General features: G+C 35.0%; 1 protein-coding gene and 1 long non-coding RNA gene across 2 annotated transcripts; both read right to left on the reverse strand.

Moving 5' to 3' along the window:
- Positions 1 to 989: 989 nt before the first annotated feature.
- LOC134233097 (E3 ubiquitin-protein ligase Ufd4-like) lies at positions 990 to 7,321 on the reverse strand (the record flags this gene model as incomplete). The annotated part of the gene is made up of 8 exons (XM_062715090.1): positions 7,210 to 7,321; positions 3,774 to 3,938; positions 3,314 to 3,402; positions 2,973 to 3,103; positions 1,940 to 1,997; positions 1,524 to 1,701; positions 1,266 to 1,348; positions 990 to 1,119 (listed from the first exon to the last, which is right to left on the reverse strand). Coding segments are annotated over exons 1-8 (844 nt in total), but the record flags the coding sequence as incomplete, so codon positions are not given.
- Positions 7,322 to 9,503: 2,182 nt separating this feature from the next.
- Positions 9,504 to 10,915, reverse strand: LOC134233098 (uncharacterized). Its single transcript, XR_009984912.1, has 3 exons — positions 10,879 to 10,915; positions 10,030 to 10,391; positions 9,504 to 9,621 (listed from the first exon to the last, which is right to left on the reverse strand). It is a non-coding gene; the product is annotated as an uncharacterized LOC134233098 (long non-coding RNA).
- Between the last annotated feature and the right edge of the window lie 1,364 nt (positions 10,916 to 12,279).

The following is a 12,279-nucleotide window of genomic DNA, read 5'->3' on the forward strand; positions in this document are numbered from 1 at the left end:
CGCTGATTAACATAAACTATTATTATCTAATGCATAAAGATAAAAAAATTTTTAAAGCAATGACGTGCACCTCCACCACGGCATCACGTGACTTCTATTAATAGCGAAATTTTCCTTAATAAAAAAGCTAACAGAACAACAATACCCCGGAGTTTGATAATTTTTTTGAGTAAATAATGTTGTTGAAAAACATCTATTTTGTCTAAAAAGTGCTGCTAGAATCCAATTGTCCCCTTAGTAAAATAATTATTCCACACATTCGCACGAAACCTTACCCGGTGTTTTGAATTTTTTACGTATGAACCCTGATTTTTCATAAAACCATGCTTAACTAGGGATTCTAGCAGCACTTTCCAACTATTTTAGGAGGCAAACTTTCCATATGTGCAAATCTTAAGTTTTGAACTATACAGCTTATTGTTGTTCTGTTGAAATTTTTTGTCTCAAATGACAGAGGAAAGGCCGACCGGGGTACGTATATAGCTGGCTGTCTTTGAAAGAGAATAAAATAAATGAAAATAACTTAATATTAACAATATATGCTGTTAAACTCCATTTTACGTATCTTTGTACATGCAGTAATAGCCAAATTCTCTTTACACGGCATGATCAATTCCCAAGTTACTTGATGTACACATATGACGTCATCGGTGGTAGATTTTAATCAAAATGACAAAATACAGCATTACAAGATAAGGGCATTTTATTTTTGTTAATGTTTACAAGTTTCTATTCATTTTCTAGAGTTAAATTATATGTGTCTCTAAATACCAATATTACGAAAACTTGTGTTTTAAAATTGACGTCATCTCGCCTTTTATGACGTCATAATGTAGCACTGATTTAGTCAGGGTAGAATATTTTGTATGCTTCCTTATCCCCCCTGCGTTTGAGGATGAAGAATCAATGAGTAGTAACTCTGTGAAAAAATACTTTTCATGGAGGACATAAATTTGTGGATCTATTCATATCACGAAAACCATCAGTACCTAGAGGTTCCAAATGCTGTACAGGTGAAGTATAGAGTTGTCGTGTATCTACAGAGAACAACATAGGGCAGGACGTGGTCAGCTGTTCACACCAGTCAGGAAGGGCATTACTGGCCAACACCAAAGGATCCTAGGTAACAAGTTATAAATTATTATTCTGTCGCTTCAGCCAATATATTTAAAGACAAGTTTCAACACTTTGTTCAAAAGGATTTTTTCTAGACTATATCCATATATTTACATTATCAAAATAATTAAACAGATATGTTATTTTACCTGTGTCTGTTGATTCAGTTTGGTGGTCATCTTTTTGGAGACAAATTCTTCTGCCGGAACATTCAGTTGTACACCCTTCTTCTCTGTAATTGAATTGTTTGGTTAAAACTTCATTAACAAAACTCACACTGTTATACATACACAATTAACCCCCCCCCCCCCCCAATATCTTAATGCCTAATCCTCTCTACAAACATACATGCTACTTTTAACATAAAACGCAGAATACTTTTGATGCACTGTTATAATGCCTGTTACCGTTAAGCTGCATATTCTGACTGTGTTCCATGGAGATGGCGTACAGTCTCTGTAGGAGCTGTAGTACGTGGTCGATGGTACAGGCCGCCGGGTCGTTACTGCGGGGGACGTCCCACTCACTCAGAATCTGGTACGTGTTAGCATCAGACTGGGCACCGGTCTGGGAGTGCATCGAGTCCTGTGTACAGAAAAATCACGTTAAAATGACAGCAAACAGACAAGGAAAAGGTATTTATGCTATAGCATCTATGTAAATTATGTGGAAGAAAAGTTACAGAAGAATTGTAATAAAATCATGTGTTACAATAACAGCAAACTGACAGTAAAAAGATAAGAGTATATAGATGTAAATTATGTAGAGAAATGTTACAGAAGCATTGTGATGTTTGATTTAATGTCAGGACTAAGAAACTTACAGTTATTTTCTCCAGGTCTTGTCTTGTTTCTCCTTCTTTCAAAGTTCTGTATACAATTCTGAAATAAACAGTAACAACAAATACAGGGCGTAATGTGCAAGAACTATCAAGCTTTTGACAACTTAAGGATATGACAACTTAATTTAACAAGGCTTGAAATTGAAATTTTTTTTGCAACAAATTTTATCATATGATTCAATGCTCTTTAAAGTTTTAACAGTTATTTAAAAACTTGACATTTGTACCTCATAGTTTGATAAAAAAAAATTTCTTTAAAATTAGCTTTAGTTACTAATGTTTATATGCATGATTTGAAATTAGAAGTGATTTACAGTGTTTGGAAAATTTGTGCATTATGAAACAATGGAAATAAGAAGGAGAGAAACATAATTGTAAAATTCATGCAATTTTCTTTAAAAGCCTGGATACCTATGATTTTTATTCCTAAAATGTATTTCTTGCTCAATTATCAATTAAAAAATATGCAGTAGGTAGTTGCATTTCCTGAAAAATAATTCAAGATTTACTTATTTTCCCTAAATAATATGATTAAATTTAAAGATGAACTTACATGGGTAAATCACATTTTAATTTAAAAAGCATTTTCAATTACAGTGCCTAAGTGATAACCTTAAACAAGTTTTTTATTGAAATTATCTCCATTAAAAAGATTTTGTTCATAGTTTGATAAATTTCAAAGGTCTGGCTGGTACATGTTTAATTTGGTTCTGTAAACATCATTTAGACTTAGGCCGTTATTCAGACTAAAGTAAGTCTGACTTGATTGCAAGTTGACATAGCAACATCTGACTTGAAAATTGTGACTTACATGTAAGTTCATTCAATAAAATGTTTAACTTAAGTGTAAATCAGTTCTGAGTTTTATATAAAATTTCTCACTGAAATGTACATGTAAGCCGTTAAAGTAGTTATTCTGATTTACGAGTAGGTTGGTTCAGTATCTCTGACTTACATGTAAGTTGGTTAAGCATCTTTGACTCACATATAAGTTGGTTAAGTAACTCTGACTTACGTGTAAGTCGGTTCCCAAATTCTCTGTATCCTCTCGTTCCTGTTTCCTGACATGCCGTGGACTAACAATTTCTGGATGTACTTAAAGATACAACTGGTCTCTGACCCCAGGCAAACTTCAATGTTCTCCATCTATTAAATACATGTGTATTATCACATTTCAAAATTCACAAAAGCTCTCCTAAATAATTGCTTTTCATATGTTTACTAGTTTAGCAATCTAATATTTTTCCAATTTTTTAAAACCAAAATAATTTTCAAATTTACATGTGTCTCAATACAAAATTGCATTCTTAGAAAAAATAGGTTGTAAAATGAGACAGGCTTATAAGACAGACTTACCCCTGGCAGACAAGGAGCTTTGATGTACAGGACAATCTTGGGCTGACCGTTCTGATCCAAACTGTCACTAGATTGTGCAGGCTCTGTACCTAAACAACAAATTCAATCTTAATAAATGATCAACCAATCAACTTTATTGTCTTTCCAATGTACACATACAATGTCAAGAAATGCATTTCATTTTCATAATTTTTTTTGCATAAAACAAAATTTTTACAAATTATATTCCAAAACACACTTTAATTAGCCATTGCTCATTTGCAATTTGTCTTCCTTTTCAGTACAATTATCTATGTAAATAAAATGATTCACAATCAGTTATAATTTTTTGCATATTTTGGGGGTTTTTTGCCATCCAAAAAATCTTGCTAAAAAATGAGAACTTGAATATTCCAAAAATGGCCCATTATATAGTTAATTTTAAACAGATTTCAATCTAATTATATCACAAGGTCCTTACCAGGAGCTGGGATTTTGAAGTCCTGGTACTGATTGACATTAGTGCGACCCGGTCTGGGGTCAAAGGCCGGGATGAGGGCGGAGAACTGTCGCTTCACTTCAGGACAAACTCGTCGTCCCAGGTCTTTCTCCTCTCCCCGCGAACCTCTGCCAGGTCGTCCTCCTCCTAAACATCAACAAAATCATCACTCACAGGAATCACAGAATACCACAGAAAATCTTTTATATGTGTATATTTGTGGAGGTCAATTTTGTGGACAAGATAAATTTTACTTATACATGGGGTCGTAATCAATGGATTACTCATTTATATGTTAAATTCAATATATACTCACCGTCAATGGAAACGAAACTCCCTAATTTTAGGATGAAAATTATATACAGGTTATAACCATGTACTAAAAAAGTTAGGACATCTTTTACTTTGCCAAATCAGTGTTATTTAATGGTTGAATGAATTTTTCTCTTTCTTTACCGGAAGTTGCTTTTTAGCCCTCTTAACAGAATTCAAAATTCTCCATTTTTAATAATGTTTTTAACAATATTTTGGGTTTTCAAGGTTTTGAAACTGTTAATCATAAGTATTGTTTTGAAAGACCGGGAAAAAATCCTTCTTTCTTTACCAGATGTGATGCCTCTATTCCCTCAAAATGACTGATTTCCATTGCTAATGCTAGAAATTCTCAAAATAAAGAAACCAGAGACAGAGAAGAAAATTTTCAAAGATTTAATGTACCCTGGGTTATATTTTCAGTATATAATCAATAGGGCCCCGCCCTAACATCAGAACCCCTGGGGCCATAAAATTCATAATTTTAGAAGAGGCATTCTTGCTCATCATAACTATGTACTTAGTTAGTTTATTTAATTCCTAGGAGCAGAGAAGAAGATTTTCAAAGAATTCACGTATTTTCAATATATAATCAAACTAGCTAGCCCTGCCTCAACACCAGAACCCCTAACATTGAGACCATAAAATTTACAATTTAGGTAAAAACACTCTTGCTCATCATAACTATACACTTAGTTAGTTTGTTTAATACCTAGGAGCAGAGAAGAAGATTTTCAAAGAATTCATGGATTTTTACTATATAATCTATAGACCCCCCCCCCCCCTCCTCAACACCAGAACCCCTGATCCTGGGACCATAAAATTTACAATTTTGGTTGAGGCACTCTTGCTCATCATAACTATGCACTTAGTTAGTTTATTTAATACTTAGGAGCAGAGAATAATGTTTTCAAAGAATTCATGAATTTTCAATATATAATCAAACTAGCTAGCCCTGCCTCAACACCAGAACCCCTAACATTGAGACCATAAAATTTACAATTTAGGTAAAAACACTCTTGCTCATCATAACTATACACTTAGTTAGTTTGTTTAATACCTAGGAGCAGAGAAGAAGATTTTCAAAGAATTCATGGATTTTTACTATATAATCTATAGACCCCCCCCCCTCCTCAACACCAGAACCCCTGATCCTGGGACCATAAAATTTATAATTTTGGTTGAGGCACTCTTGCTCATCATAACTATGCACTTAGTTAGTTTATCTAATACTTAGGAGCAGAGAATAATGTTTTCAAAGAATTCATGAATTTTCACTATATAATCAATAGAGCCCCCCTCCCCTCAACACCAAAGAACCCTTGACCCTGAGGCCATAAAATTCACAATTTTAGTTGAGGCACTCTTGCTCGTCATAACTATGTACTTAGTTGGTTTATATAATACCCAGGAGCAGAGAAAAAGATTTTCAGAGAAATAATGCATTTTCACTATATACTTATTTAGCCCCGCCCTAACACTAGAACCCCTGACCCTAGGGCCATGAATTTCACATTTTGGTAGAGGACTCATTGCTGATTACAATCATGCAAACAGTTTGACTGCTTGATGTCCAGGAGTAAATTAGAAGATTTTTAAAGATTGCATTAATTTTAGTAATTTTTGCCCCACCCCTCGGGCCCCAGGGGGGCAGGGATCATGAAATTCACAATTTTTGTTCCCCTTTAGCCATAGATGCTTTGTGCCAAATTTGGTTGAAATTGGTGCAGTGGTTGCAGAGAAGAAGCTGAAAATGTTCAAATGTTAACACACGATGGACGACGGACGACGCACGACGACGGACGAAAACGGATAGCAATAGGTCACCTGAGTTTACTCAGGTGACCTAAAAATAGTAAAGAAGACATTAAATTCAAGCTATTGGCCTATGGAATATCTGTAAATAATATTTCATTTATTTAGAGAACACATATTTTGTTGAGAAAATATTACTGGATCTGTCTCTCAGACTCAGTGCATACAAACTACGTCACGTTGTAAGAAATGACATCATATTGACAAGTGTATTGCGATCAGTGACTTGTTTATAACTTGTTATGAGGGATTCAACTAACGACAAAACAAAACGCTGTAGTAAGTTTTATGTAGTTTGATGATTTCTTACTGGTTAATTTAGCAGATAAACTCATTTTGTGGTATTTTAAAGAAATGTTGTATGACGTATATTTTGTATGATGTCATAGTCGATTTTTTCCGTACAAATTAGGCTCCGCCTCCTTTTTGTAACCTTAACTGTGCTGCGTGGACAAGTGTATGACAGATTAAAGTTATTTGCCCATATTTTCCTCAGAAAAAATCAAGGCATCGATCCATGCATGTTTCAGACAAGCCCTTGTGCATGTAAATATGTTGCCACTGGTGCTAAATACTCGTTCTACAGCCACAGACGACATTACAACATTGACCTGTAATTGCTTTGAGTTTAAATAAACTATGACTTAAAAATTCTGATTGATATCTTATTATCCATGATTTTTTTTTTGACGCGCCATTTACCTACCAGAATTGCCTCCAAGTTTCACAGTAGTAAACAGGTCAATGTTGCAATGCCATCTGAGATGGGTAATAATTTATAGGCTTGTTGTTCCGCCAGAACTTGCGACTTCTTGTTGACAAATATACAGTAAAACTCGGTTATAACGAAGTCGCTGGGACCTTTGAAATAACTTCGTTATATCCATGTTCGTACTAAACGAGTTTTACTGTAATTACATTTTGCCTTTTTGCTGATGACTTTTATGTAGCGACCCTACACTTTTGACGTTTACATGCGTTTAACCGATTTAAGATAAGTCTTTTGTAATATTAGTCACTTTCACGTTTTAGTTTCTTTTAATAAGACATTGCAATAATCAAGCAATACGCAAGCATCTCTGTATCGGTTATCGTATTGCTAATAAATATCGATATACACCGATTATCGATATATTGGTCCAGCCCTAACCCCTTCAGTATTCTGTTTAATGTTCCAAAACAAACAAAGCCATGTGTACATCAGGGGATTTGGTGCCCTCATTCCTATACATACATACTTACCTGTCCCAGAATTAGTCAATTGTGGTTATTTCAAAGACTATACACATACCTTTGAACATGTATGAAATTTGAGTCCTGTGACTTCAGTGTATTGGATACTGTGTCCATCTCAATAGGTGACACCTCACTGCTTCCACCACAGTTCAACAGAGTGAATGACTTTCTGACCATTTATCATATTTGGACATATTTGTGACTGTAATAAATAAAGTATTTGTTTGATGAATATTTTTTTGTTTTATGATGTTAATAAAATGATATTAAGTCAAAATTGAGTCAATTTTTTCATAAGGGTGGATTCTACCCAGAATTTGAAAATAGGTCCAAAATTGCATGAAAACCTAGCAAATTAGGCAATATACAAAGATTTCAAAAGGACAAATTAGCAAACTCTTAATTGATTATTAAAAGTTAATCATAATTGACTCAGATATACCAAAAGAGTCTTATCTGTTCCCCCCTGCTGATTAAGTATGTACAAAAAGTTTCACCTCCCCATCTAATGTAGCTTTATTAAAAGAAATAGCAGGTACCCCCTATATCATCTTTGTTTACAATTAATTTAGAGAAAAGACACCCCCTCCCCATTTTGATAACACAGTAGACTTCAGTCACTGTAGCCTTAAACAGTATATACTTATTGTATGACTACGAGGTAAACAGTCAAAATGTTGTCCCGAGGTAGTGGGGGAGACCTGGGAAACTGTTGCCCGAGGCCGAAGGCCGAGGGGACAACATTTTGACTGTTTCACCGAGTAGTCATTGAATAAGTGTTTTATAACCTAACCTACTATATAATTAATCAAATTGGAATAAAAACACACAAACAATCAATAAAAAAGTTTTCACAACTGTTTATTCACATACTTTTCTATTAATTAGCTGAATACATAATATAAAGATAAAATTAATATTTTTAATTTAAAGTAATACTTAATAGATTGATTGTTTGTGTGTTTTATTTAAATTTGATTAATTATAGAGCAGGTAAATAGTGATGTCGTGATCATGAAAACGCTTGAATATCTTGATGAAGCTTTAAACAGTAAACAGTTCATTCTGTGGACCGGTCAACAGTTCACTGTTTCATGATCACGCAAAAACATAAAGTAAACCGTGAAACAGTTCAAAATGCCTAATTATAATTCATATAGTAGGTTAGGTAATAACATAAACTATTTGTCAAGTTTTCGGAATTATAAGCCTAAACAAGGAGAATTAAGGGTCCTCCACACCATGTGACCTGTGACGTATATAGAGAAAAAATACTTTTACTTCCGTTTTTATTGAAAAAATACCGGAACAAATTGTCCTACCACCGTTTGTAAACAATGAGCACATGGCATGATCACGACTGGAGTGACCGATGAAAACGATTTCGGTATTTTTTAATAAAAGAACAACAGACGTCTTGGATTATGTTAATAAAGATAATAATTCCTAGGCAACAGGTACCGGTGGGTATGACGAAAAACGTATAGGTTATTTATTTCAGGCTAGGCCTTATCAACCGGTCTTTTTTTTTTTGATAGTTGAACATCTTGAAATTTCGGCACACTAATTTGTACGTTTCAATAATACATTGTCTTATTGTGTGTTTATAAATATTGATAAAATAGTGTGCGTATCTAGTTTTCCTCTTTTATTTGTGTCCAGTTCAGTGGCCAGTATATTAATTACTAGATATAGTATGGTGACGTAAGCGGAGACTTGCCCAAGTTTTTGAGTCCCGAGCAACAGGAAAGATAACTCCAAAAAGGAACTTTGATTCCAGAGATTTTGAAAATGTTTTTTCTACATCAGTGCATTTAATTTTAATTCAATTTTTTGAAGTAATCTAATTCATTAATGTATCTTCTCTACAAAAGAAGTCCTTCTTGATTTTTCTCGTGATGTATTTCAGAGAAAATGAGTTTTATGTACTTTTTATAAATAAAATAAATTTCTGTAAAAAATGTGTTGATCGATAAAATTAAGTTTTTATGGTTATTCTGTGAGCTTAAATATATACGAAAGGGTAAGACAAAATTAATTGTGCTCGGTCTGAAAACGCCTTGGGAAAAAATTCTTGAAACTTGTGAAATGATTATTTTAAAAAATCAGTATAAATTACATTTTTATCCCTGGACAGTTTTTAAAGGTTGATATGCTTGTTAAAAGTAATGCTTAATAATATGAGAACATAAGCTGTGGGTGTGTGGAGGACCCTTAAAAGCAATTCCAAAATTCAGAAAGGGTCAAAATCATGGTTACAAGCCCCAAAATGTGCAACAATAAGGGGGTGAAAAGTAAAGAGGAGGAAAACTTACCTGCACCATACAGCAGACTGTCCAAGAAGATGAATATGATGGTTTCAGACACTCTGTCAACTGCAGAAAAAGAGGAAATGCTTGTGTGGGGAAAGTGCCACCCTCCTCTGAGTTCGCCCAAGGAAGCTGAGAGATGAAACCCCACCACAGTGCTTCAATGAAAAGGATTCAGTGCAGTAAGTCAAATTTTGTATAAAACAATGATAACAAGGCAATATTTTTCAAATATTCTTACAGATTAAGTATTTATATATCAGATATCATTAGTTAAAAATGTAAAAAATTAATTTTCTCAGGGGGTATTACATGTTATATACAATTACATGTAGATAGTGATACATGTAAATACAAGCAATTTAAGTTAAATGTAATACATGCAGCTGAACTACATTTAAACATTTACAAACAAATCATAAGTATTAAGTTGAAACAATTAAAATTACATGATGCTGAAGTTCTGTATGTCAAGTCAGTAGGTCTAAGGGAAATAACTCTAATAAGTACTCTCATGCTCTTCTACCTGTTGACTGTTTCATGCAAATAAACTATTGTGACCTTACCTAGGCTGGCTAACAAAAATTCCCACAGACTTCTACACTTGGGGAAAACAGCCGAGATGTGGAATGAAGTTGTCTCACTGCACCAGCTACAGACATCCGGCTGTGAAGGACCCCTCACGTGGGACTTGGCATCTGAGGAAAGGTGTGGTCTCGCAAGTAGAATGGGCCTCCTCTGCACAAAATGTCTGTTTGTATCCCAGCGGTACAAGTTATACAAGGAGGTTGAGACCAAATCCCCGGGTAGGAAAGCTGCCACTCTGAATCACGGTCTACAAGTTGGCCTCAGTCAAACTCCTATAGGTAATGATGGGATGAGGAAAATTCTTCTTTCGACCAACACTCCCCCTCCTACTCGAAATTCCCTACAAAAAATGTCAAATAAAATTATGCCCATAATTGAAGATATAAATGAGGCTGACATGAGTAACCGGTGTCGCCAGCTGGTGGATGTCAACACTCTAAGGGGAAGTGACTCCCCACATGCAATCCCCGTACAGTGCGATGGCATGTACAATATCCCCCTGTACTCGGGGGTGGGTGAGACACCCTTCCAGCCGGCGACACAGACAGTGTATTCATTTGCTGAAAATGTTACATCAAATTTCGTTGGCATCAATTTTCATGGATTTTGTAAAACAGACAGTTTCATGATCAAGGATACGTAATTTCGTGGAGAAAAGCATTTCCTATACCAGTGAATGTCATATTTCGTAATTAAATGAACATTTGAATTCGTGGATCTGCTCAACAACGAAATCCATGAAAATTGGTGCTCAATGAATATTGATGAAACCACAGTAGTTAAAATGGTTAGTAAAAATAAAATTTGCTCAAAACATGGCCACTTACTTGATGAGGGCACTGCTAACCATCAGTGTAGTCCTGGGGCAAATCTACCAATGTCCCGTAACATTGGGGATGAGTTCATTTGGGCTCAGGAGGGGATGGGTAACTCCTCCGCAAAGATGGCCTCGAGGTAAGGGAGGTAACCACTGACCCGGACAGCTCTGTCGGTCGAGCTGCAGATTCCCTCTACAAGGACGGTCTGCTACAAAATAAACCAGTACATTATATTGACACTCGACAGCTAGTTGTCTGAGTCAATCAAAAAGGCAATTAAACCAGAGGCCCATTGGCCACATCGCTCACCTGAGCAATGTAAAACTTTGATTGGCCATTGTGGCCCCTCCCTATCCATGGGGACATAATTTGAACAAACTTGAATCTACACTACCTGAGAATGCTTCCCTATAAGTTCCAGCTTTACAGGCACAGTGACTCTTGATAAGAAGAATTTTAAAGAATTTTCCTTTATATTTCTATGTAAAAATTTGATTACCCATTGCGGCCCCGCCCTACCCCTGGGGGTCATGAATCTTCACTACCTTGGGATGCTTCCTTATAAGTTTCACCTTTCATGGCACAGTGATTCTTGAGAACAAGATTTTAAAATCATACCATCAAATTTTCACTATTTCTGAATTATTTCCCCTTGAACAAGGGCGTGGCCCTTCATTTGAAGAGACTTGAATTCCCTTCACCCAAGTTACTTTGTATCAAGTTTGGTTAAAATTGGCCCGGTGGTTTTTGAAAAGAGGACGAAAATTTGAAAATTTTAGACAACAACGACGACAGAAAACAAAGAGCAAGAGCCATGTTATACATAAAATGGCCCTGTACTTATATCAATTAATTTATCATAAATATCACCCTCTTTCCCATTTCATATATCAAAATAAAATAGACACTTGGTCCTTTAATTTTCTATAATAAAATTTTGTTTTCAAGAATCCACAAATTGGAAAACAGGTTTGAGAAATTGCAATGTTCTTGAAATTTGCAGAAAACATGTGTATTTGACTACCTTCAGCAAAGAATTACAATATGTCCACGATCCAAAAAATAAAACATGTTTTATGATCTTCAGAAACAGAGTCTTCATTATTTATTTGCATATTTTGGATCAGAGGTTGTGCTCTATATGAAATATTGTAACAAGAGGCCCATGGGCCACATCGCTCACCTGAGCACTGTGGCTAGGAAAAAGTAGAAATTGGTTTATAATTAAATACTTTAAATCCAAAAGTAGTCCAATAACCAATCATGGCTTTGCTATTCTTGGGAAGATGATTTTTAAAGAATTTTCCTATATATGCCTATGTTAAACTTTGATTGGCCATTGTGGCCCCACACCATAATTTGAACAAAGGTGAATCGACACTATCTTAAGATGCTTCCATATAATTATGA

This window comes from Saccostrea cucullata, unplaced genomic scaffold, assembly GCF_032062105.1.
Source record: "Saccostrea cucullata isolate Sc308-1 unplaced genomic scaffold, CSIRO_AGI_Scuc_v1 ctg12334, whole genome shotgun sequence".
In the NCBI taxonomy this organism is placed as follows: Eukaryota; Metazoa; Mollusca; class Bivalvia; order Ostreida; family Ostreidae; genus Saccostrea; species Saccostrea cuccullata.